Consider the following 27,561-nt stretch of genomic DNA (forward strand, 5'->3'; position numbering starts at 1 on the left):
ATTGAACCTCTTAACCCCCAGTCTAGTTAGCTCATGTGATGCCCACACTCAAATTTCCAGACACAATGAATCGCTTTTCACTGTAATATTGTACAGTAGATGTGGAAGTTCATTTTCTGGACTCACCAATTAAAAAACAAAACCTGGTCTAATACAGAATAACATAGTCCCAAAACCTAGGTGGGCGAGATGTGGTCATAGTGATTCTGGTCTGAGAACATGGGTCATGTTTGTGCCCATCATATGTACGGAAATGTAAATACTCACACGCACAGAGATGTTCTCCTCCCGAGATGAATGTAGTACTCACTGCGGTGGTTCTCAACCTTCCTAATGCTGGAACCCTTTAATACAGTTCCTCGTGTTGTGGAGGTCCTCTCAACATAAAATTATTTCCATTGCTACTTCATAACTGTAATTTTGCACCAGCTCTGAACTGTAATGTAATATCCGGGTTTTCTGGCAGTTTTGAGGGGGTCAAGACCCACACGTTGAGAACCATTGCTATAAGGCATGAGAACATCCACACCAAGAGTACCAGTGACAGACAGACAAATTACAGACAATGGGGGCATCTGGGGAGTCAAAAGAAACAAGACAATGGACTTTCAGAAAATTCTTTAAGGTTGGTAATTCATTTGGAACCTGGTGAATATATAGAAGTGTCTGGGAAGGCAAAGGCTTCTAGGAATCTTCCAAGTGGCGAGTCCTTCTTCCTCTCTGCCACTCAGCTCCTGACACAGCATCCCTGTCAGGTATGTGGGGATTTGCCTGTTTGGACCTGAAGGTAAATCGTGTTTTCTTTGGCCTTTGATTTCCTGTAGCAACCATAAATAAAAATTTAAATTAATCAAAAATCAACACCTTGCTTGTCTGATTCTTGAGAAGGGGTCTTGTAATACAGCCCTTGCCAGGCTAGATGGCAGTGGTGCACGCCTTTAATCCCAGCACTTGGGAGGCAGAGGCAGGTGGATTTCTGAGTTTGAGGCCAGCCTGGTCTACAGAGTGAGTTCCAGGACAGCCAGGGCTACACAGAGAAACCCTGTCTCAAAAACAAACAAACAAAACAAAACAAAACAAACTATCAATATATATATATATATTGATATATATTGGGATATATATATCCCTTTATCCCTTATTGGCCTGTCACTCACAGGAAACACTGGTCTCAAAGTCACTATATAGATTAGGCTGCCTCAGTGTCCCAAATATTGGAATGGCAGGAATAAAATCATCACGCTCAACTTAACAATCTTGACAATGAAATTTGCAAAGTTGAAAGATGAGGAACACTGCCTAATATGGGGCAGAGAGAAGAAAAAGCCAGAGGGTGGGGACGGGTGCTATGTTATGTTGTCTCCTGGACAGGACATGGCCATCACACCCATGAGCTCACCGTAACTATAGTTACCAACATGAGCCCTATACAAGATCAAGCCAATAAGCTCAGTCAAGATTCCATCAGGCAGCACTGGTTGGATTTAGTGGGTGTGGTACAGAGCAGAACAGCCATCCACTTCCTCAGAGTACCCGGGGGAGGTGTTGGGGGACAGCGTACCTGGGGAAAGTGTTGGGGGACAGAGTACCTGGGGACAGTTGGGGGACAGTTGCAAGTGGATAGAATCAAGATATGTTATTTACATGTATAAAGCTGTCAACAAATAAAAAAAAGGGGGGGTGTTTTGTTTGCAAAAAGAAAAAAATGCAGGAGTGTCTCAAAATGGAGAGAGCAGGAGAGCCAGCAATAGAGAAAGACAGGGCTTCGCACGTACGGCTCTCATCCTGCTTTTGGTATGGTCTTTAAGCTAATGATAGAACAAAGGCTGCCTACATTAGGGTTCAGACCAAAAGTGCACAGCCCCCCCCCAAGCCCCTCCAGGCAGGAGTGGATGGACTGAAGTGTTCCACAAAGGCTTTAAAGGACGAGAGCACGTGCTACTAATAAATCAGATGACAGGACATTAACTGCACGTTCCTGTCACTTGCAACCAAAAGAAGGAGGTCATCACCGAACAGGAACCATGCACGTGATTAAACTGGTGCTCAGAGCCCCAGAGTGTCTCATGGTGAGGTTCAGAGGGCGCTTGTTCTGGGGACACCACTGACAGAGCTTACACTAGTTCCTGGGCCTGCTTTCTAAGTCAAAGGGAAGGACCACTGGGCATGGCTGCACACCTTTAATTCCAGCACTCGGGAGGCAGTGGCAGGTGGGCCTCTATGAGTTTGAGGCCAGCCAGGGTGACATAGAGAGACTATTTAAAAAATAATAATATCAATAAAAAGAATCTTCCGTTTCCCAAAATTCCTTTGTTATTCTTCTGTGTCATAAGTTTCTAACTGTCCACTGCCCCTGATGCAGCATCCCTAAGGCAGTGTGGGGTCACTGTACACTAAGAAGTAGGCTCTGGTTCTCTGCTTTCCTTACATTCAGGGGCTGAGCTCCAATCCCATCCCCAGCATCTCTGAATGTCAGTCTAAGCTCACAGACACCTGAAAAGCTCTCCCCGCCATTATGGTGGGATAACTGGGAATGTGCTGCAATGCTGTGACCCTTTACAGAAGATACGGCCACCCTCTCCCTTCCCGGCACCACTGTCCTCACCTCCTTCCCAGGTTCTCTGCTTCTTCAATAGTCTCAGGCAGAGCCACACCCTTGGTCTCTGGAAGTAGAAGGGTTGCAGCCCCAGCAGTCAGGCCCAAAACCCCTACAAATGAAACAAAGTCCAAGGAAGTGTATTAGAACGGGCTTGTGTCCCTTAAAGAAATGAGTGCAGTGGGCCAGAGGGCAGGGAGGAGAGCTGCTTATCTTTGAAAGTTATCAGAAACATCTAGGAAAGAACTGGAGGCAATCGAATAATTAGAGAAATGCAAGAGTAAGGCAAGGCAGTATTTGCCACTACAGAAGCGCAGGGTTCCAAAGGAGCTGGTATTTGAATATGAGAGGATATTTGAAGTTGAGTGTCTCATGAAAAACGTAAACATCGGTTTTAAGAAGTTATTATAGACAGACAGATGGCGATAGATGACGAATAAATAGATGGTAAATAGGAAGATGTAGTAAATAATGAGATAGATACACAAACAGATGGTAAACACATACAAAAAAGGTGAAAGAAAAAGCATACATAGATGATAGGCATAGGCACGAATAAATGTAGAGATGACAGATACATAGGTGCATAATTATAGAGATAGGGATGCAGGCAGGGCTAGAGAGTAAGACCAACCTGTGCATGGATAAACCTGTCTTATCACTCTCTCTTTATCTCTTCCTTCCCTCTGCCCCCCTGCCCTCCCTCCCTCCCTCCCTCCCTCCTATCCTTCCTTCCTCCCTCCTATCCTTCCTTCCTTCCTTCCTTCCTTCCTTCCTTCCTTCCTTCCTTCCTTCCTTCCTTCCTTCCTCCCTCCCTCCCTTCCTTCCTTCCTTTTCTGTCTCTCTCTTATTCTCTTCCCTTTCCTCTCTCTTCTATCCACTCTCTAACTTTCTCCCTCCTTTGCCTTTCCCATGCATTGGCCTGTGCCAGGCCTGGCATTTCTCTTCCCACAAGCAGACATGTATCCTTCTGCTGACAGGTAAGCAGGTCTCGGACCCCTCCTGCTCTAGGTCTGGGGACAGAAACAGGATTTCCATCTTCTTTCCCCAGCCCAGCTTTACCAGCAGAGAGGACACAGAACACTGTTGGTTCCCACGTGTCTCTTTGTGCCCCTCCCCACTGGGCTCTCCGAGACAGGGTCTCGTGCACAGCCCTTGTAGGCCCTTGGTCCTGGGGTTGTCCTTTCTTAGCCTCCAGTGTGCTGGGATGATTGATGAGTATCACCACACTCAGAAAGGGGTAGTCATTCAACACAATCATAGCCCAGAAATGACATACTCAGGGCCTACAAATCAGACATCCAGTGCATTAGAAAGTAGATTATGTCAAAAGATCATCAGCCATTGGAGTGCATGATGGATTGATTCTGGAGCCACAGGACAAAAATCTCTGCCAACTACATGGGAATTGCATCTTACTGGTTCCTGAAATTCGAGATAGAATGAACTAGGAGACAGTCGAAGCCCACCCTTGACACTCGATCTACAAGCAACTGCCAAGTGCTCACACAATTGCCCTCCACCAGATGAAAAGAAAGAATAGACCATGAAGTCTTACCAAACAAAATGAGGGGCAGGGCTTGCCAAACTTCCATCAGCCTGAACACCATGAAGGGGGTGAAGATCCCACCTAGGTCACACAGGGCAGAGCACACCATCATCCCGAGATTCCTGGGAAGACAGAGACCAGACAGATCACATGCCTGCTTCACCTTCAAGGTGTGAACGGCATCCTAGAGCAGGCACGAGATCAGCCAGGACCCCCAAATCCATAGGAGTAGGAAGAGCTGTGCGGAGAGAAGGCAGCAGGTTAGAGTGGAGATGGGTACAGACTGATCACTGTTCAGACGGCTGAAAAATACAGCCTACCTCTGCAATTGTACTCTCAGATGCTTAGCCCTCACTCCTAGAGGGCTAAGGAGTCTAAGGAGGGCTACAGACTGACGGAGATGAGCAAGCACGTGTGTTCTCAGACTTAAACTGCAGCTGCACTCCACTCCTGTCCCAGGGCTGCGATATGTTATCGCTTGGAAAGAGAACACAGTATCTCTGTGTGGCTAAGTTTAGTAAGACCCAGATTCATACCAAATACCAATGCCTGTTATCAACACCAAATGAGTCTGATGCCCAGAGTGTGAAGATGAGAACTACTCAGCACAGACATCCCTGTGAATAAGTTGAGGGTCTGTAGTTCAAATAGTCTTTCTTTGAATCAGGAGTGCTTACAGAGTAATGGGCAGCCAAAATGACTGTCCTGTCATTTTGTTATATGCATTTGATTCAATTGACTGTTAATACTGGGACTCACATGGCTGTGTGTGTGTTCATAGGCACTGGGTTTGAGGTTGTTCCTGGCCATCCAGCTTCTTCTCCTACTTTCTGTGACTGCTCATTATCCTATGCACAGTGGAAAGGGTCATTCAGGAAGGAGACAATGGGCCACCTCCATGGGAGACCAGGCTTGGTAACTGTTATTATTTAGGAAAGCATTTGCATGAGCCTGTGTGTTGCACAGTTGGTCACTGCCTGATGCAGCCATTAGGAAAGCAGTTCTCAACCTGTGGGTCATGAACCCCTTTGTGAGTCATCTATCAGATATCCTGCCTATCAGATATTTATACTACAATTCATAACATTAGCAAAATTATATTTATAAGTTAGTAATGAGATAATTTTATGATTGGAGGTCACCACAACATGAGGAACTGCATTAAAGGGTCCAAGCACTAGGAAGGTTGAGACTCACTGCTTTAGGAGGCAGGGCCTAATTGCAAGAAGGTTGGTTATCGGGAGAATGCCTTGAAGTGGGAGATGAGGACCCCAGTCCTTTCTGGTCCTTTCTCTCTGTTTTTCTTTCTAGCCACACATTCTGGCCATAATGCTTTGTGCTATCTTGAGATCTCAAGTCCTAAGCCCACAGCAACAGGGTCAAGTGAACATAGACTGAAACCTCCGAAAGAAGGTGTTAAGACAGACCTTTCCTTAAAAGTTGATCATCTTAGATATTTTGTCACAGTGACACACAGCACATTTGATAGGCCATTTCTTTGAATCTGGTAACTATGACAGTAGACTTATTTGTCCTGGCTCTTTCATTTTTAGACTCTGGACTAAAAAGTACAAACATAGAAGATCCTATCTATCTATCATCTATCTATCTATCTATCTATCTATCTATCTATCTATCTATCTATATCTATATCTCTCTGAATTTTTTGTTGTTTTCTTGGTTTGATGTTTCATTTTGTTTTGTTTTGATTTGGTTTTTGAGAAAGGGTCTCACTATGTAGCCCTCCCTGGAAGGCCTGGGAAAATACTGTATCCTTAATTTTCCTTCATCTCCTTGTGCTCAGACCAAGCAATTTCTTTACAAGCAAGATTCTAAACCATGTTCTTCTAATAAAGGAATTGGCAGAAGAAAGCCAAGAGTAGGCCGCTATCATCTGTGTCTTCTGGCTCGGAAAGCTGCGGGTGTTAGACAAACTAGGGAGCTGGAATGTTTCTAAGACATTTTCACAAGAACAAATGAAGAAGAAATACATTATTCATGGGGAGGAAATTTTAAGGTAATAGTCATATTCTAACCCAGGGCAGGTTATGATAATGGCCATTTTTAAAATGTCAAATAAAGTAGTTGCTTTAACAATTAAAATCTTCTTCACTTCATGTTTAGAGCTTGGGGCTGGAGACAAGGGTCAGCAGTAAAGTCACCAAGGCTGCCAAGCCTGATGACCTCAGTTCAATCCCCAAGAACTAAGGAAGGAGAAGGTGGAAGGAGAGAACAGCCTTCTGCAAGTTGAGATCAGACTTCCACACACAAACACATATACACACCTATACACATACACACAAACACACATACTCATATAAACCACACATGCAGGCTCTCTCTCTCTCTCTCTCTCTCTCTCTCACACACACACACACACAAGCACACACACACATCTAACACACACATATCCTCACACAGTCATACAAATCACACATGTAAGCACTGGTATACACCACACACACATACTCACACAAACACACAGGCACATATACTCACACAAACCACACATGCAGGCACTCACACACACACACACACACACACACACACACACACACACACACACACACGATACATATAACTCTGAAACTAAGTTCCTAGAATACTGGTGGCAATGAGCTCATGTGCAGACACTGAACATCATCTGGGGCTAGGAAAAGCCTAACTACCATGATGCTTTGACCTCCCGGGAGGATCTCAAAGTGGCTACACTACACACTGACCTGCATTCTCTACATATGCCTGGAGGATGCAAAAAGGTACTGCATCTTGGTAAAATCGTTTTTATAAATATAAAACTAAACACAGCCCACTGCTGGTGGTGAACACCTTTAATCCCAACACTTGGAAGGTAGAGACAGGTGGATCTCCAAGTTCAAGGCCAGCCTGATCTACAGAGAAAGTTCACAGAGAAACCCTGTCTTGAAAATAAAAACACATGCTCATCTAACTGTGACCCTCCAATCCCATTCCTCTGTTCACCAGATTCAAACATGTGTTCATTCAATGGTTTTAGGACGTGTGGAGTAGCTGACCTGTTGTCACCCTATGCTGGCAGCTAGGTTCACCCACGGATGGAGAAGCAGGTACTAAGCACTCACATCTAGAATACTTTCCAGGAAAGGACAAGGCACTGACAAGTGCAGTGAAGTGAACACGGCCCATCACAATCAGTCGCAGAAGCCAAGCAACAGTCTACATGTCACAGCCTTTCATTTGCTGACGGTCTGGAGAAAGCGAAACTATGCAAACAGAGCCAAAAGCTGAAGAATAATACATGTTAATGTATACGAGCGTGTGACCCATACAGCACTCAAACTCACAAAGCTGTATGTCAGAAAGAGCCATTTTCACTCTCTGAATCTGAGACTTTAAGGGAGAAGAGAGAGTTCTTCAATACCAAAGCAGGACGGCAGGAGGAAAAATGATGCTGGACCATGTGAAAATGTAAAACCTGTGCTCACTGGGGCTGCAGGCCACAGAGTGGCACCCTTCTGAGTGGAAGATGATTACATACAGGCCCAGCATCTGATGAGGGCCTGATATGCAGAATATAATATAAAGAACCACAACCCAACAACAGCAAAGACGGTCCAATAGTAGGGAAACCACTTCACTCATCATTTCTCTACAAACAAGGAACCGAGTCACTAGGAGGGGCCTTGGTTTTATAGTCTGACCTCACTTCCTGCTTAGTCTCTACTTCCTGGCTCCCCGAGGCAGAGTGAACAGCTCACCAGCCTCCCGTGCTGACAAACTGTACTTTCCCAACCATCATAGACCTCCTTGAACCATGAGCCAGAATAAACGTTTCCTTCCTTAAGTTGCTTTTGTCGAGAATTCTGTCCCAGGACAGTGCCCCATGCTTGCAGGCTTCTTACAGGGATGCCTTAGAAATGTTGCTCTCCAAATATGGAAATAAAGTGTAGAGCAGAAACTGAAGGAAAGGCCATCCAGAGACTGCTCCACCTGGGGATTCATCCCATATACAGTTACCAACCCCAGACACTATTGTGGATGCCATGAAATGCATGCTGAAAGGAGCCTGATATGGCTGTCTCCTGAGAGGTCCTGCCAGTGCCTGATAAATACAGAGGCAGATGCTCACAGCCAACCATTGAACTGAGCATGGGAACCCCAATGGAGGAGTTAGAGAAAGGACTGAAGGAGCTGAAGGTTTGCAACCCCATAGGAAGAACAACAATATCAACCAATCATACCCCCCAGAGCTCCCAGGGACTAAGCCATCAACAAAGGCGTACACATGGCTCCAACTGCATATGTAGCAGAGGATGGCCTTGTCAGGCATCAATGGGAGGAGAGGTCCTTGGTCCTATGAAGGCTCGATAGATGCCCCAGTGTGGGGGAATCAAGGGTGGAGAGGAGGGAGTGAATGGGTGGGTGGAGGAACACCCTCATAGAAGCAGGGGAGGGTGGATGGGATAGGGGGCTTCCAGGGCGGAGTGACCAGGAAAGGGGATAACATTTGAAATGTAAGTAAAGAAAATATCCAATAAAAAGAAAAAAGAAAAAGGAAAAGGAAAAGGAAAAGGAAAGAAATGTTGCTCTCTGCCTGGCTATCCGGTGGCTATTTCAGTGTCTAACCCATTTGTGGCCTCACCTGATGAATGTAGGGTACAGCTCAGCGTTCACTAGGCAGACCATCTGCAACACAATGGTAGCTCCCATACGGCCAAAACAAGCGAGGGTCACATTCAACCAATGCAGCTCTAGGAAGAAACAAGAAGACAGTTGGAGCAAGAACACTCCCTGGATGAACTGGAGCTGACAGAGGAGACTGACTGGACTGGGCTGGTTAGGACCACTGACAGCCTCACTTGGCTATATCTTCACTTAGTAAACGGATGCCCAAGTGACTTGAGGGACTTTCTAATGACATATTCTGGAAGGTTCCATCGTGCAGAAGAAATACTGAAGTGTCTGCCTCCACCAGCTGTGCCGAACAGAAATGAGCTATGTATTTCTCTGCACCTTCGCTTGCTGAGCCCCCGAGGAGTGAATCTACACAGCTTGCAGGCAGTTGTGAGAGTCGGGGTAACATGAATGCCCAGCTTGGCCACAGCAATGAAACTCTGGCTTGTAGCTATTACACAGGATGATGTTGTTAGCTCGGGACCTGAGGCACAGGTGGCGTGGTGTAGCCCTTGAACTAAGCCTCAACCTAGACTTCATTTCCAAGCAAAGAAAGGAAGGTTTTGCACATGGAGGGAGGGTACTGCGATTTATCACGCATTGCTTGGCCTGCCTCGCCACCAAAGCTCAAGCGCCCATGACTCTGAGCCAGGTGCCCTCCCTAAGAAAGTCTCTATATATTTACACACATGTCATCTTGGCCCTGTCCCCAGACACTGACTTTACTGGTGATGTCTCAAAGAGAATGGAGACTTCTTGCCCGTGGGTACACATGATCTTAACTCCACTACTCTGCCCACGGAAGATCCATACCAATTAGGTCACTGGAACTTGCTGGCATCCTTGCCCTCAGAGGACAGATACCTCTATCCTGTACTTCAGTCTGGGGCAGTCAAAGATCCACGTACACAGAAGTTTAGCTAAGTCACTCCTGCCAAAGCCACCAGTGTTTTGCTCCCAATATTGGGCTACAGTTGGTGTCTCCAGCTAACTCTGGGCCCTATGCCACCTGCTCCCCTAACTGTCCAACACCCGGTGCTCAGATGTTAACTGTTCCTTTAAGGTAAAGGGTAGCCCTATCCCAGACACCCACATGGTCTGTCCCATTCCACTTAGGTTTAGCAAGGTCTCCTGATCCCGATGGAATCGATGCTCACCCTTCTCTGTGAGTCAACCCACAGCAGGCACTTACTCTACTCTTTCTGATGAGGCGCCAGAACCCACCAGTGCCTGAAATGCCCTAAGATGCTTTATAGAGGCCAAAAAGGACCACTGCAGCAGGAGGGCCTAGGAGAGAGCCAGTGGAGATGCTAAGGCCAGGAGGGTCCTAGGATCAGCAATGCCCTAGCTCTGACCATCAAAAATAAAGAAATTTTTAAAAAGGCCTCCAACCTCTACACTCCCCTTCCCAGCCTCAATGCAATGCAGTTTAAAAATCTTAGTTGGGATTCTAGGAATAAGAAGATGAAGGAGAAGAGAGGGGGTCTTACTTCAGAGACACTACAGAGACTTCCTTACACACACACACACACACACACACACACACACACACAACTTTCATGTCCTGACCAGGATAACTCGAGAAAATCCAAGATGTGCAGATCTTTCCCATAACTCCCTGCATGAGAGACTGCCAAAGCGACTCATTAGGCTTACAGTGCAGGCGCAATAAAAGGGTGTGGGGAGGAGGGATAGCCCCCCTGCCTTCATAGGAATCTATAGTTTCCACCACGAAAGGCAATGCATGTGCTCAAATTAAAGCCACCTCAAGTAACTTTGCCTGGACCCTCTACGCAACGTGTTTGTCTTGGGTTGTAAGAATCATGAGGCAGTGCTCACACCCACCACCTGACTGCCATTGAAGACTTGCAGGACAAAGAGCTACAGAGGGTGTGGGGCAACTGGAACACTCCCATGTCACTGTAGGAAGCAGAAAGTGGCCTGGCCCATCTTTGGAAAGCTGTCAGGCATCCACTGAAGCTAAGCTTGGATGTCCCTGTGGATTCTGCTGGTGTGCTCACAGACATGACCCCAAGGGAACAAAGGACCCATGTCCACCAAGAAGGACTCTGTGGCAATGATCTCCCAGTGGACAAACACTACAGGCAATGATCACTGGAGGGCATCCCACAGTGTGATGTTCATATAAAGAGTAAGACAATATTAAGAAAAACAGTAGCCTACACAGTCGTATGACAGCATAGAAACGCCTCGCTGGTATAGTGGAAACAGGGGAATTGGGGTGGGGGGGGGTGTACATGCAAGGCGGCTCTATTTATGTTCCTGGGCTAATCTGTGGCAAGAGGTCAGGAAAGGTGGTTGGCAGAGCAGTGGAATTGATCATGAAGTCTGCAGCCCAGGTATCTGTATGCTTAACAAATTGAGTCATTCATTCACTTAGAACATGCTTGTTATATGTTTACTATACCTCAATCTAAAACTGCTTCAAGTCTAGCCAAGGAAACACCCTGCCTTTGTTCTTGTTCCAGACGCTTATCAGAGGGTTACAACACTGTCCCCACAATTTGGTCACCTGAGAAGCGATGAAACCAGACAACTTACCATGTGGGATAAAGATCATGAGGAGGCAGGCTGCCCCCGCCACCAGATTTGATGCCGCTATTGGGTAGATGCGGCCAATGCGGTCAATGGTGACAAGGATGATAAAGGCCGCAGGGAATTCCACTAGAGAAGAATAAAAGAAGTCCAGGTAGAGGTTGGCCCCTGTGGCCCCCACATGCATGATGAGGCCCTGGTACAGCACAGCACAAGAGAACCTGCAAAGAGGAGATGACAAGTCACAAGCCAGCTCCAAGGAATCCAGTTAGCTGAACAGAACAGGTCACATGGTACAAGACACCCTGGGGTGACATGAAGAGTACCCTACTGGGATCCTTGATTGTGTCCCCACAGTGTGTCTCACAGGCATCTCCAATACGCCTACTTTTAAAGCTCCCCTCCCCCTACTCCTGGGATCTCTGAAACAGGAAGACAGGGAAAGATTGCAACTGGATATTCCTATTGCTTCAAGTTCAGGTATCTGGGACTTTCCCCGAGCCCCACACAGAGTCATCTCTTACACTCATTCAGGCCACGGAATAGAGAGCAGGTGTAGGCAAGAAGCTAGCGCACAAGACCTGGCTTCAGGTTACTTTGTATACTTTGTGTATCTTCTCCTCTGTGGGTGGGATAGTGATGGCCTGTAGGATAGTTCTCTGTTGTGAAAATTTACTGAGATAGCAGGCAAATGAGCCTAGTGTAGCTCCTGTCACACAGCAAAGGTATTACCATGGCCATCAGTGCCATCCTCCCCAAGTCAAAGATCCCCAGCTAGCTAGGTCTCTAGCTCCACAGAGCTGATGTGTCAGGCACTGTTCATGTTCTCTCTTCTCCCACCACACCAACCCTATCCATATTCCAGGAAAGCCTGGCAACATCATGTTGCCAAGTCAATGAAGACATTAAATCAGCTGTTCAAGTCCCAACTTAAAGGGACCTGCGTGTCATTAAGGGGTAATGATACTACTTTGGAAACTGCCACTATTGCATAAAACTTGGCCTAGAATGGTAAGATTTTAATCCATAAGAAACTAGCACCCCAGCATGAAGAATGGCTTTCAATCCCACACCACCAGTTAAGGGGAAAAACAAAACAAAACAAAACAAAAACAAAAAACTGTATAACTGGTCAAGCAGTCAATGAATAAGTGCTGCCATCTTTTGGCAAAACCTGGAATTGCATCTATATTAAACTACCCCTGCCGCTGTTGTCCACCACAGCTTTACACAGATTGTCTCACTTGCTTCCAGACTCCTGTGAGCTAGGCGTGCTGCTTCTCACACTACCGATGAGTTCCCTGTGACACAGACTGGTACAGGTACTCTCATCTGGTCACATGACCAAGATGTCGAAGCAGCCCCCCACCCCCACCCCGGGTTGCGGTAATGAAGAAGCAGGTATGAGCTAGGGAGACGGCTCCATTGGCAAAGTGCTTTCTGTACAAGCGCAGGGCCTCGGCACCATTGTGAAAAGCCAGTGCGATGGGGTGCACTCTGCAACCTCGGAGCTGGGGCGGCACAAACAGGAAGATCCAGGAGGCTTAACTGGCCAGGCAGTCTAGATGAGGTGTCAAGCTCCAGGGTCAGTGAGAGACTTTGCCTCAAAAATAAAGGTGAAGAGTGATAGAAGATATCTAATATTGACCCTGGGCCTCCATGGACACAGACAGACGCACGACGCACACACTAGGCAGGTAGAGAGGGTGGAAGAGAGATGGTGGGAGTCATCCTGGGTCTGAGCCATAGGAGGCCAAGTAGGTCACAAGAAAGAATACAGCTGCCTTCCCGATGGGTTCAGAAGCCAGTGGAAAACACAGGATAGTCTGAGAAAGCGCGACCGCCTCGCCATGCGCAGCCCCAGGGAGGTGGGGTGGACACAGGCTGCCGTGGAACATGAGGTGACCCTTTTCAGTGCTCCCCACAGGATGGAAAGTACGCCCGAGAAACCGCGCGGATCCTCCCACACTTTCGAGGCCAAGTTTATATAGAGCTCACTGAGGGGCCATGGGATGGGAGCTAGGAATTAGAGACACCTTCTTGGGGGGTGGGGGGGGGGGGGCTGTCTGCGATGCAGATGAGAAACCTGGGCAGGACAGCAGAGCAAGCTACTGTTCCCATCTGCAGTGGGTCACGGGTGCTACGTGGAGGAGACACACTCCTGAGTCAAACACAGGGTAGCCACGTGGACAGCTGTAACACCCATGGCTGAGCACAGGACCTCAATGAAGGAGGTGAAGGAAACCAAAGAGTGGGGAGCCCAATGTCTAAAAAGGTCAGAGGAATCCATGGAACCATGATTACTCATTAAGTAAACATTTACCACAGACCTACTATGTGCCAGGTAATACCTTACTAGCTTGCCTCTGTGTTCCACTAAACAAAGGAAAGCAAACAGGGTTCAGGGCAGTTCCTGTGTAAGAGAGGAGGCCCAGAGCCCAGCAGCTTGGTCTTAGCTACTAAGGGAATAGCATAAGACTCAGTTTGTTTTGCGAAGACAGCCATGTATTGAGAACTATCTGATGTCCTGGGGTAACAGGTAGAATTCTAGAGTTCTTCCTCATGAAAGCAGGTAGGGGCCCGCAAACTGCCCTTGGCAGGCATAGGGAAAAAGTGTATCTGCATGCTACCAGGTCCTTACCCATGAACTAAGGATGCATGAGAACCAGAGTGGGTCACAAGGTTTTCAGATCTGAGGAAAAGTATGTAAAGGCACTAAGCTACTGGAACCTTCTCCCCTACCCCAGCCCAGAAGATAAGACACTTAAACTGGGCTAGCCTCAGATGCTTAGATTGAGGTAGCCTCAGACACTCTTTGTGCTTCTTCACCTTTTTTCAGTATTAAATCTCTCACCTGTTCTTAAAAACAAGGGAGCAGAAAGGCCTTTTGAAGACTCAGACGCCAGGACTGTGCTCAGCTCCTCTCAGTGCAAGAGCTCATTGGTACCCAGCATTTGGACAGCAGCAGCCCCAGAGGATGTGCAGGGAGGATGCTCACCATAGATACATCAGGATGAGGGTGTGCTTCCTCAGGTTGGGGGTGCGGAACAGGTCTGCAAACGAAGGACTCTGCCTCTCTGAGGCATCTTCCTCAAGGCAGATCATCTGGGAGAGACTCGGGCATCACCACACCTGGTCTGTATGCACATGACAGTCCTCCAAGGAGGGACCCCATGTAAATCATGCCCCAACCCCACAGAGAGGAGAACCCTTAAATTTCAGTACCTTCAGGTCAGCAGGGGGCACCTTCCTGTTCTTCTGTGCAATTTGCTCCATTATCCTTACCGCTTGAGTGGTTCTCTTCTGAGACAACAGCCACCGGGGGGATTCTGGGACAAACCTGCAGACAAGCTCATAACTTCAGGGCCTTTTCCTAAGAATTTGCCCCACCTAACCCTTAGCAAGAGTGATTCGTTCGATGCATGGCTTAGAGCAGTCCAAAATCCTCAAGGACTGTGATTCCCCGAGATGCTTGTTAATAAAGTGCTGGGATTATAGGCATACATCACTGTGTCCACTCTGAGCCTTTCTCACACAGGACTGGGAAATAGCAGCTCAGAGACTGAGCCTCCAGTGCCATGGTCTTACACAACTCAGGCATGGTCTCCTGCTAAAATCCATAAATAGCCAGGGTCCTTTCTACCAGAAAGGACCTTCTCACTCTGCAGGGAGCAGACAGGCTCCTTAGACCCCATCCATCACCCAGGTAACAGCTCCCAGGCAGAATCTGGATCTAGCTCAGTGTCCCTTGAAGTAAAATCCGCCCTTTCCCTGCAGCGACTTCTTCCATGCACAGACAGTCTAGCGCTGTGCCCTTGCTAATTCCCTCGAACCCACAAAGCACATACTTTGTGAAGATTGACACTAAAGGCAGTGGTGGCACATGCCTTTAATCCCAGCACTCAGGAAGCAGACCGCAGGCAGATCTCTGAGTTTGATGCTAGCCTAGTCTACAACTAAGGGAGTTCCAGGACAGCCAGAGCTATACAGGGAAATTCTGTGTACAAACAAACAAACAAAACACACTTCATTGGGGGTGTTCATGTTCTAGAATGGCTCTGTATGAATCTTCCCTAGAGAAGGTTGCCAGTGGAGAGCCCTGCCACTTATCTCTTTGCTTGTAAGCTCTCTTAACTGAGACCAAGTGCCTGCTGTGCTGTGTAGCTAGATGACAGGCAGGGGAGAGCCTGGTTAATGGAGACACTGTGAAACATGAAGTGAGACTGGAAGGGGGAGGGGAGGGAGGGAAAGCAGGCAACAAAGAGAAGTGAGCTGACTTAAAGCAATGTTGCTCAAGGGGCGCTGGGGACTGCAGAATGTGGCAGCCATGGCAGTAAAGCATCCTCTTGTCTGTCATCTTTGTGCTAGATCGTTCATGAAGACTATCTCCAAGGTTTCCCAGGGCCTCTGGGTAACACACTGTTAAATACAGGTGCAGGGCTGACTCCCTGAGGCCATTCTCCCTGTGGTGGGCTCAGCCTTGTGTTTCTGGAAGAAGGTGCAAACCCTTCAAGATGGGCAGTCTGCCTGCAGGCTTTCCTGTGGTATCATTCTTGTATCTGAGGGTGGGGTGCTCTGTGTAAGCAATGCAGCCCGCACTGTAAGGAGCCCTGGGCACATCAAAAGAATAACATGCGTAGCTACGATAGAGGAAGATGTGTAAGCCCCGGGCAGGCAGGAGTGACAGTGCAGATTCATGCCTCTTGGACAGTGGCCTGTGTAGTGGCCAAGGTCAGCACACAGCTCTCTGTGACCCCAGAGTCCAGCCCTGCAAGCAGACACAGAATGGAGCAGAAAGGTCACTCAGAGCCACCCAGTCTCTGGTAGGGAAAGCATTATTACCAGTAATACAGCAAGAAGAGGAAGGTGGGCAGGGACACTGCCAGCTGGAGCCAGCGCCAGTCTGGAATGGCATAGGCCACCCCAGCAAGCCCCACTAGCCCCACTGTGAAGGCCACCTGGTACAAGATGGCCGTCGTTCTCCTGTAGCCAGAGCCGACAAACTCTGTGACTGAGAAAAAAAAATGGAGGTCAAAGGGACGTCCCAGAGAAGAAAGACTGAGAGTGAGGCTTGCTCCCGATTCCTGCTTCTCTTTAACCACAGGCTTCACCTCACCCGCCTCTGCTCCTGTCTGCTTCTGTACATTTTTCCCCTCTCCTTCTCATAAAAGTCTACACTGCTGGCCTCTCCCAGGCCTGTTGCCACTCACCCTGGGCCCCCAGGTTTGCCTGGCCAGTTTGTCGCTAGGTTTTCTCTTGCTACTCCCCTTATTGTCTTCTTGCTTGCTATTTATGTCTCCCCTGCCACACTTCAAGGCCTAAGCGTCTCCTCCCTGAATATTCACAGAAACTCCGAGCTGAGTTAGAAAATTCTCTTACAGTTCTGGCTCTTAACTCTAAGGACCTTAGCATGCCTGTGGGAACCTGGCTCTGCTCTGGGCATTGGAAGGCAAGTGGCTCCCTCCCAATGGGGGGCATAGAATGGGACTCCATTACAAAGACATGAGATAGCAAGGGAGGGAAATTGGTGGCTCCAAGGCAGAGGGACCGCTGTTGTACCCAGGATTATTGGGAAGTGAGTGGATGGGACAGAGCCACAGGGGAGGGGAGCAGCTTAGCCCCACAGATACAGTAGGAGCGTAGTTTGGTGGCCAGGATGCCACACTTGTCTGGTGAAGGGACTGTGCGGAGAGTCAGGTGATAGATAGAGTTGGGTGCAAAGGCAGAGGAGTAAGGCTGAGTTAGGGGACAATAGGAATACCTAGGGCTTGCAGAGCGCCAGGAGAACCTCACTCTCCATGTGGTGCCTGGGCATATTTTGAAATGAAAGTCAGTAACAAGATTCACTGTAGGAATATGGGGATACAAGGTGGTGGTGGAGTCATGGGGTGTGTGGGCCTGAGCAGCTGGCAGGAGACTGGTGTGTATCACCAAGGAAGATCCACAGAGGAACCAGCTTGGAGTTGTAGGAGCCCAATGTCCTAAGGTCCTGCTGTATTAAGTAGTCAAGAAGGAGACTGAGAAAAAGCCACCAGTGAGCAAGAGGGGACAGAGCAGAGTGCCATGAAACCAACAGAAGCATCAGGGGGCAGAGGTCTTCTGAGACTCCTACCATATCCAGCTAAATCTACTTTGGCATCTGTCTGTAGGCCCCTCTCATAGCCTTGAGAGCCAAAGAGGCAGAGGGACATCTTATCTACCTCAGTGCCCCATCCCCTACCACTGTGCCTACAGGCAGCACCAGCCACATTCACAGAGGGGGTTACATCCCTGGCACTGCTCCAGGTCAGCTGGATACCCAGCAACACACCTACTTCTCAAAACAACCCACAGGATGAAATCGACACATTTCTAAGATACTAAGGCAGAGGGACGATGTGTCTTGTCCCAACTCCTACAGCTACTCGGACCTGGAATATGGATTCAACCCCAAACGGCCTTTCTTAATCCATTGCTCAACATATAGGTGTCATGGGCTAGCCTTCACTACCTGACCCTCACTAGTGAGGCGTCATTTCTCAAGGCAGAACCTCCTTTTGTCCCCACATATGGGATATACGGACATCTCATGTCCTCCTAGGTTTTTATCAAGTCAGTTATATCTGTAGCCTGGCTCGGTTGTTGTTGTTGTTGTTGGCAGGGGCGGTTATTAATTCTTTCTACAATATTAAAATTGTCTTCTACCTACCTCATTTCCTGCACACTCCTTGCCAAATATGACAGATGAGAGAAAGAGATCTCATACCTACACAATAACAGCCCTAGTTCGTTCTCTCTCCCTCTCCCCCTCCCCTCTCTTTCCTGCTTTCCTTTCCTAGACCCCACAAACATCCATGTCTACATTTGATTCACCTCGCTGTACCCCACCACTACCTCATCCCTCATCCCCATCCGTCATGGACCCAGGGACACCCGCCCCATCCAGCCCTTGTATAATTACTCAAAGTGTAGCCAGACACCCAGCTGCCTTTGCTGACCATGCCTTGCAGAAGGCGAAAGAGCAACATGGATGTATAGTCTGGGGCCACCGCTGTTAACACGCCAGACAGGGAGGTGACCAGAGTGGTCACCAGGAGGCAGAGCTTACGGCCAAACCTGCAGAGACAGAGAGGTACATGGGAGGAATTAAGAATCTGGGGTCAAGCATGCATATACCCCCTCGCCTACCTGACAGCCTTCTTGTGCATCTCCTAGACCAGTTAAACACATTTCCAAACTCCACATGTCTAAGTTGGAACGCCTACCTCTGGCATAAGTCCAGGCCCACAGAGAGCTGAGACTGACTGCTTGCAAACCAAAATGCCCCATGGCTACCTCCCTGCTCAAAGCATAACATTTCGATTCTCTCAGCCCTGCATGCCCCTTGCACAACTGCCCAGCTTCCCAGCCGACAGTCCCACAGCAGCCTGAAGCCCCAACTGTCACATCTTGCCTGTACCACCCTCTGCAATAGATCCTGGCCAGCCACACCCCTCATCCCTGTCCACTCTCCAAAGCCTGGCTCAAGTGGACCGCCTTCACATACCTGTCTGCAATGTAACCCACAACCAGGGAGCCCAGGAAGAAGCCCAAGTTCACACAGGACTGAAAAAGGTCCACTTTCCAGGCGTCTCCACACACCAGGTTAAACTGAAGCAGTGGAGAGAGAACACAGCTGAGAATCATGGGAAAGCCTACTCCATCCTCCACCAGCCTGCCACATGGAAGTTCATCTCCCCAGACGGGATCAGTTGTGTCTAAAACACCAGCCTGGGCCTAGCCCCGCCACACCCAGCTTCTCCCCAAAACCTTTGTCTGTGAAGACAGTTGCTACTGGCTGTCATTAGACAAAACATCATTCTAAAGAGAGCAAGAACCGCTCGACGCGCTCAGAGGAGTGGTGGCTGCCAGGGCATCTCTCCATAGGGAAATACAACCAAGGCCCATGGAGATGGCTCAGGGGGTAATGCGAGCAAGTGTGGAGACCAGAGTTCAGATCCCCAACCCCCACGGGAAGAGCTGGGTGTGGCAGTGCATGTCTGTAGCCCTAATGCTGGGCAGAGGAGACCCGCAGTTCCCAGGGACTTGCTGAGCAGCCAAGCTAGCCAAAATATAGAGCTCTACATGCAAAGGCAGACCCTGCCTCACTAAATAAAATGAATGGTGCTAGAGGAAGACACTCATGACCAACCTCTAGCCTCTATAGGCAAGCACCTGTGTGCAAACACAGACAGACACACACACACACAAAGAAACACAACCACGTGCAAAGTAAGTGTAACAAAGGAAATGCAAAACCCAGCATGGTGGCCTGTGCTATGATACTAGTATAGACAGGAAAGTAGAGACAGGAAGATCAGGACTTCAGGGTTATCTCTCCTCAGCTACAAAGTAAGTTCAAGGCCAGTCTGGCCTCTGTAAGACCCTATGTCAAAAAGAAAAGCAGTCTCGTTTGTCAGAGCTGTAGATATTACATCCTTAGCTGGGCTCTAGTACTAACGAAGCAGTAAAACAGAAGGCCCAGGCTGAGGCTGAGGCAAGACACAGAGAGCTTCACTGGGTGGGTGTGAGAGATGGGGGGGGGGGGGGGAGTCCTGCGTGTGAAGAGCTAGGGGAAGAATTAGGGGACAAAAGACAGCCCTAGATGTGCACTTCTGCTTAGAGGCCTGGAGGGGAAAGGCCCGGCAAGGGCCTTCCTGGCCTGTGGTGATTCCCCTGGAGCCCAAACAATTGGGGTAAGAGGAAAATGAAACTCAGTTGTTGGGGGACCCACATAAAGACTGAGCTGCCCATCTGTGATATATGTGGGGGATGGGGGTTTATGCTCTGTCTAGCCCATGTAAGCTCTTTGGTTGATTCAGTCTCTAGAGCTCCCAGGGGTCTAGGTTAAGACTTTGTTGGTCTTCCTGTGGAGTTTCTATCACCTTCAAGGGCCCTCAGTCTTTTCCCCAATTCTTCTATAGGGACTGTCCCTAAATCTGATGACTGTCTGTGGAATCCATTCCCCTAATAGGGCTGCCTTGTATGGCCTCAGTGGGAGAGGATGTGCCTAGCCCTGAAGAGACTTGTGGCGCCAGAGTTGGGAGATAACAGTTGGGGAGGGGGAGGGGGCACCCTCTCAGAAGAAAAGAGGGAGGAGGAGGGGAGGCGGGACTGTGTGAAGGGGGACCAGGAGGGGGAACGGCAATCAGATGTAAAATTAATTAATTAATTAATTAATGGGGAAAAAAAGACAAGAATGGAAAGCAGCCTGATTTTATTGTAACCAGAGGTTTAAAAATAAAAAAGGTATTCAGATAACAATTAACTCAGTCCCATGGGTACAACAATTTAAGACATGTTTACACTGAGCCTCTTTATGAAGTACATCTGGCTTCTTTCACAAGAATGGGTACTGTTGACTCAGAGATAGTGCCCAAGATTTAGGGTCTGGGGAGCTTGACTGAGGTAAACAAAATGCCTGGAGGAGTCTGAATTGTCTGGGCCCAGAGATAACACAGAGTCACTTAGGCTGCTGTAAACACAAGTGACATCACTCACAAGAATGGGCTTTACGGCCATAAAAGCAGTTACAGTGATTTAGGGGAAAGGGTCTGGGATAAGTAAAAACAAGAATTCTGGAAGATGCAGGCAGGGCCTTTTCTCATCAGACATCAAAGGATGACCAGCTTGTAAAACCATCTCTTTCCCGGCATTCCGGGAAGAGCGGCTACATGCCCCAGGCCCCCCCACTGAAGAACCCAGCTGTGTTTAACTTTCCTGGCTTCTCCAGTGCTTATCTGTATGCACAGGGTCTGTTTTGCCCTCTACACTGGCCCAAAGCACAGGGCTCATTCTGAGCAGGGCTCGTGCCTGTGCACAGCTGGCTCACTGTCTCTTGAGAGCTGAAGGAGGCAGACTGGTCAGACTGAGTGCTGAATAAGGCCTCTGGCCTTCCCTAGGGTTGGCACAGCTCTTTCTACCCTCTTGTCCTCTCTGTCCTTCTGCTCTGCACTGTGGAGCCATGGCTTGAGCAGCCTGGAGCAACACTTTGAGGTATGAGAGCACGGATCGGATCACCAAGCAACTTGAGGCCCCAGTTTCCCAGTGGAAAGCATTCATGCTGTGTCCCTCCAGGGCTGCTGTGAGCTCCGGGGGGGGGGGGGGGGCGAGTAGGAAACTGGTAAATGATGAACCATTTTAATTTAAATGCTAAGATCTTATAAGCTCATCCCGTGATTCTAAAGTTGGCCTTTGAGCTATGCCCTTGCCCTATCACAGGTTCAAAGACTTCAAGTCTTAGAGATACTGCACTCAACTGGCTGAGGTTGCTGTGACTGGCTCGTTCATTCTGTGACACAGCCCCTTGCTTTTCTGAAAGATTCACAAGGTTCACATTGCCACTCAACTCCAGGAAGAAGTAGCAACCTTGCCGCCCCTCATCCTGTGCCCAGACCCTGCTGTCACTATGGGGGATGATGAGCCCCTGAACAGTGTCTCTTGGATTCTCTCTGCCTATCACATCTTACACACACCTACATGGGGTGTTTCACAGACCCATTCAACGTGTCCTTCTGAGGCCCAAGTTCTCCAGGTTTCTCCTTGAGCTGTGCTCTGCCAGTAGGACACAGTGGGACAGACCATCCTGGGTGTCCTGGGCATCCAACGTCCTATATGTTCATCCACACAGTTGTCACTTTGTAGGTCCACTCTGTCCCATGACAATGTTCGGTCTGTCACTAAAGCCACCAGGGGATGGAAAGCCCATGGGACTTCTGCCCCTAGGCCTCAGCGTGATCTTCTCTTGGCCACTGTTAGTTTTCTTTTCTTTTAGTTTTTTGTTTTGTTCTGTTTTTGTTTTTTAAGATTTATTTTCTTGTATGCATGTGAGTACACTGTCACTGTCTTCAGACACACCAGAAGAAGGCATTAGATCCCATTACAGATGGTTGTGAGCCACCATGTAGTTGCTGGGAATTGAACTCAGGACGTCTGGAAGAGCAGTCGGTGCTCTTAACCTCCAGCCCCCGCTGTTGGTTTTCAGTCTGATCTTTGCAAGTTATCATTGCTGTAGGATGTTCTATCCCCTTCCTCAAGGGTGGAGATGACCACTCTGCCCTGGGGCTGCGTGTGGATCCAGAGAGATGCCATAGCCAGAGGAAGCCTGCTTGTCTTGACTCAGTGTTGCCCCCACTCCCTGAGAACCAACACTCCCCCAAGCCTTCTCCAGTATCAACATCTAGAGGCCCTGCTCCCAAACTCCACCCATCCACTGTACCCTAGACACATTTGTGCCCCTACAGCAAGCCCTGGCCCACAGAGAAGGTAAGGATAGAGGGCATGGGGGTTCCCAGGCTGTGCCTGCTAGGGTTGCCCCAGGGCTAGGTGACTTTTCCAGTGTACAAATCAACCTTCCCAGTTTGCCTTATCAGAGTCACCAGGGCCCTTGTTCAAACACCCATCCTCTACCGCTTCTACCTCAGTGGATCACAAATGCAAGTAAGTTTGGGAAGTACCAACGTGGCCACCTTAGCTGACCTCTGTCCAAAGGCTGCTCTCTATTGCTCAATGCCTACAACCCATAAACCCCACCTGCTCTCTGGCCTGATATGTGGGCTGTGGTGAAGCTGGGGCTCACAGAGCATGGAAGGGCAGCAAAAGTTAAGGAACATCTTATTCCTTCCCCGAAGGAGCCTTATGATCCCGATCCCTCAGTCTTGGGGTGGGACCTAACCAAAGGTCACTTGCCTTCCTTCCTAAAGCAAGTTCCAATGTCCAAGGCAATGATGAGTTAAAAATTAGTTTTGCAGAAATGAGTAACTACACTTAGCTCCCGATCTCTCTGGTTTGGGAGAAGAAGGGAAGCGAGGGGAGTTTGAAAGCAGTTGAAATGGAAAAACAAATAGGACGTAGCACCTGCCCAGACCGGTCTCCACTGCCCTCCTGCCTCGCCTTACATGCACATGTTGTGTGGGTGCACATGTGTGCGTGCACATGTGCATGCATGTGCACAGAGGCCTGAGGTGAACATTGTCTTCCTCTATCAATTTCCACCTCATTTTTCTTTTTTGTGTGTGAAATGTGTTTGTGTGTGTATGCTGGGGTGTGTGTGTGTGTGTGTGTGTGTGTATCCATGTGTATGGTGTGTGTGCACGTGTGTGGGACGACAGGTACGCACATGCTATGTATACATCTGAAAGTCATAAGACAATCTTGGGTGTTAGCCTTACCCTCCACTTTGTTTAAGAGAGGGTCTCTTTTTTCTTTTATTTACTGTGGGATGTGAGTGTGTGTGTGTGTGTGTGTGTGTACATGGGTGTGTACATGGGTGTGTACATCAGAGGACAACTTGCAGGAGATGACCACTCAGGTGGTCAGGCTTGGTGGCGAGGACCTCTACCAGCTGAACCAGCTCACCAGCCCTGCGTTCGTTTACCCTTATGTGCACCAAGCTAGCTGGCCCACAAGGTTTGAGGGACTCTTTCCATTTCCCATCTCACTAGAGGAGCAATGGGGTACAGCTACGTGCTACCATACCTGGCTTTTAACAGGCGTTCTGGATGTCTGAAGGCAGATCTTGTGTGTACACACTGGGTCTCTTGATTGCACAGTGCAGTACTTCACCAAATGAGCCCTTTCCCAGCCCTCACATCTGTGCTTCTTATTACCCTTGAATGCTTCCAGATGGATACCACACTGGCTTTCAAACTCAGCCCAGCACAATGCTCTTTCTTTCTTCCAAAGCCAGGCCCCCACTGTCCCTCCATGTACCACTACAAAAGCCAACATATTCACCAAGCTCGAGCCTCCCCATGTGTGGACAGTCAATTCTTCCTAAGACACTTTCTGCCGTTTTCAGTCTCTCCCCTCCCCTCTACCCCAACCTTACAGGGCATCACCTCAACACCCGCCCAGATGTCTACTTCCTCTGTCCTCCATCCCTGGCTCCCCAGCTTCCTATCCCACTCCCCTAAGCCAGAACCCTTCAATTAGACATGACCCATAAACCCCACCTGGGCCTCTTACATCCTACATTGGGTCCTACAACGTCTGTGTTGAATGCTGTTTCTCAAATCACTTTACTTTTTTATCTCTTTGTGGGTTTTTTGTTTTGTTTTGTTTTGTTTTGTTTTGTTTTGTTTTTTAAGATAGAATCTCATATCACTCAGACTGAGCTAATGAACAGGTTGCAGATAGTATATGATATTTTCTTCTGATAACTGATGTTGAAAATACAAATATTACATAGGATTTTTAAGTCACATAATATATAATATAATTTTATTACACAATTTTATTGCAAAATAATTATTATACTACATCCCTTGAATATTTGTATTTATATAATATGATAATATACAATTATATATATAATGTCATTTATATATAAAGAGATGTTATTCAGGTATGGTAGTTCATACCTTAATTCCCAGTACTTGGGAGGCTGAGGCAAGAAGGGTCATTGTGAGTTTGAGGCCAGCCTGTGCTACATAGAAACAGTTGTTGTTTATCTCAACTTCAACTGGGCATGCTTTATTTCACAGCAACTCTACCCTACTGCCCAGTGTAAATGGTCTTGTTTAAGTAGAGGAACAGTCCCATCTAAGCCTGGTGGGTGGCTCTGAATCAAGTTAGTGATAGGTTTGAAGGCTTCACAAGAGATGGGAGATGACAAGGCAGCCAAGAAAGAGCTCAGGTGGGCCTGGGAAATATAACTCAGTTGGTGGAGCATTTGCCTAGTATACATGAGGCCCTGGGTTCTAGTCCCAGGACAGCATAAACTATGCAATGGTACATAAACACATGTAATCCAAGAACTCAGGAAGTAGAGGCAGGAGGCTCAAAAGGTCAAGGTCCTCTTTTCCTACATAGTGAACTTGAGACTAGTCTGAGCCCAACCAAACAAAGGGTATACCAGGACCAAGGAGACAGTTTTGGTCGGCTGCTAGATTTCCCAGCAGAGCATCCCTGCCAGGTAAGCCATCTTAACTTGGTGTCTGTCATTGGAAGAAGTCTGAGATGGGATATCTTATAAATCGAGGCGTCTAGCACTCATTCTGTAGGTAACCAGAAGCAGGCCAGGGGGAAGAGACACTGGGCTTCCTCCCAGAGGCAGCCCTACCGGTATTGACGGTATTGACGTTAAAACCTTTAAGGAAAAGGGAAGAAAGAAGGAAGGGATCCTAAGAAACCCTATGTGCATGTGTGGGGGCGGGGCTGGCTGGGGGAGGACCATGGCCCAGGTGAGCTGTGCCCTGGCCACAGCCGAGATATTTCTAGCACAGCTTCTGAGCCTGGGCCTGATGCCTGTCCATGGGACAAACCTCCCACAGGGTCAGAAGAGTCTGTGAAGGGGGTAAACATCTATTGCCACTTTCTACGAAACTGCCCCTCCCTCCCTCCCTCCCTCCGTCTCTGGGTATGGTGGCAAAATCTTTAATCCCGAGCAGGCTGGGAGGCAGAAGATCTCTGTAAATCCATGCCCAGCCTGATCAACAAAGAGAGTCCAGGCCAATCATGGCTCCACAGTGCCTCAAAACAAAAACAAAAACAAACGAACAAACAAAGACTTTCAAAGCCAAGTGTACAAATAGGTGACATAATGGTGGGGTCAGTCCTCTTGGATATCTTCACAGCACCTCTAGGCCATCAACAGTGTAATTGTGTTTACGTTTGAGGATCATCTTCCTGGTTTTCAACTGATCCTTACAAACACAGAGGGTGAAGATATTGTAATACTGCCTGCTACAGAGAAGTCAAGGCTCAGAGAAACTGAGGCATCTACCCAGCTCTATCCAGCTGATAGGAGGCCTGGCTGGTGTCACATAGTCTGATGGGGCAAGCTGAGGCAATTCTCATACTATCTCTCTGGCCAGGGTTTAGGCCACCTGTTACCACCTGAGGAGATGAGGGGATTCCACCGCACCAACCACAGGGAAGCAGGCACAGGGACACAGGGAAGACTGTAGATTCTGGGATGGGTCAGTTAAAGGACAGAAAGTGATGCTTTGAGCCAGGGAGACGCTCAGAAGGGCAAGGTGCCTGCTGCCAAATCTGATGATCAGAGTTTAGTCCCTGGCATTCAGAGGGCGGAAGGAGAGAACTACACGCTGTTTTATGACCATGATAAACACACACACACACACACACACACACACGGGCACACATATACACACTATGACATGTACATACCCACATGCATATACATACATATATACTTATATGTAAATGTAAACTATTCTTAAAAAAACAAACCAACCAGGTCCCCCACATAGCAGCTATGCCTCAGTGTCATCAATTGGTGAGACAAACACAGAGGGCCAGGGCACACAGCCTGCTCCCTCTCAGCATACAGGAAGTTGGGCCTTTCCTTCCTGCCTCAGAAAGACACTGATTTGCTTTCAATGTGTACATTACCCATTAGTACCTCAGTGACGATGGAGGAGCCGGGAGTGTCGTACACCCAGCCATGCTCGCAGGGGCTCAGTGGCAAGTGGCTCCTGTTGGCAGCCAGGCTGGACAGTGGGTCCACACAGTCAAGGGTGCTCTGGTTCCAGTCCACCTCGTACCTCATGCACTGGCTGATGAAGGAGGCCTCACCCGCAGACCCCAGGCCCGGCACGGTGTAGTTCAGCTCCTCTGCCGGGCTCCAGCCACACCGCTGGCTCAGCTCGGCCACTCCAGGACTCCGGCAGTGGTGGTCGGGGGTGAAGCCCAGGAAAACGATGCCCACGTAGATGGGAGCTAAAGAAGCTGAGATCAGGCATAGCAACAGGAAGGCTTGCTTCTGGAACCAGCCAAACTCTCCAACATGCTCCAGGACATCGTCCACGGTGGGCATGGCTGGGTAGGGCCCTCACCAACTCAGCCAGGCCTGCTCTGGACTGCCACTGGGGGTTCGTGCAGCGTCTCATTTAAAGTTCTTGGAACTGCGGTGGCTTGAAATCAAGTTGCTGTTCAAGCCTGATACATCTGGAAGGCAACCAACCAGAAACAACCTTTTACCCCGCGATACCAGTGTGAGAGCCAGGGCAGGGATACACGAGGCTTACCTGAAGACTTGTTTGCTCTTCTGGGAAGTGAGCCAAGGCTCTGGCCTGGCAGGAGGAAGCAGGCAAACAGGCTTGAGTGTGCATAGTCACACACACACACACACACACACACACACGTCTCTCAGGACTTTCTGAAGAGCAATTCTATTACTGCATCTTCTGCGGGCCAGGTAGAACAGCTTGCTTGGCATGTACGA

General features: G+C 48.5%; 1 protein-coding gene across 1 annotated transcript; it reads right to left on the bottom strand.

Moving 5' to 3' along the window:
* Positions 1 to 603: 603 nt before the first annotated feature.
* On the bottom strand, positions 604 to 27,334 carry LOC110283911 (solute carrier family 22 member 1). Its single transcript, XM_021149456.2, has 11 exons — positions 26,740 to 27,334; positions 18,880 to 18,983; positions 18,295 to 18,449; positions 16,197 to 16,365; positions 14,580 to 14,694; positions 14,353 to 14,459; positions 11,361 to 11,575; positions 8,767 to 8,875; positions 4,155 to 4,267; positions 2,606 to 2,708; positions 604 to 818 (listed from the first exon to the last, which is right to left on the bottom strand). Exons 1-11 carry the CDS (start codon positions 27,151 to 27,153, stop codon positions 752 to 754), a joined length of 1,671 nt encoding a protein of 556 aa, XP_021005115.2. The 5' UTR covers positions 27,154 to 27,334; the 3' UTR covers positions 604 to 751.
* Between the last annotated feature and the right edge of the window lie 227 nt (positions 27,335 to 27,561).

Source organism: Mus caroli, unplaced genomic scaffold (genome assembly GCF_978045245.1).
Source record: "Mus caroli unplaced genomic scaffold, Mus_caroli_1 scaffold_18, whole genome shotgun sequence".
NCBI classification, from domain to species: domain Eukaryota; kingdom Metazoa; phylum Chordata; class Mammalia; order Rodentia; family Muridae; genus Mus; species Mus caroli.

Bases quoted from the DNA above. Each gene is read 5' to 3' on its own strand.
- LOC110283911 (XM_021149456.2), bottom strand. From the start codon at position 27,153: ATGCCCACCGTGGACGATGTCCTGGAGCATGTTGGAGAGTTTGGCTGG. The intron at 16,366-18,294 runs GTAATTATACAA...TTTTTTTCTCAG, and splicing joins GGTGTCTGGCTACACTTTGA to TCACAGAGTTTGTCGGCTCT. The intron at 8,876-11,360 runs GTAAGTTGTCTG...GTTTCTTCCTAG, and splicing joins CATGATCTTTATCCCACATG to AGCTGCATTGGTTGAATGTG.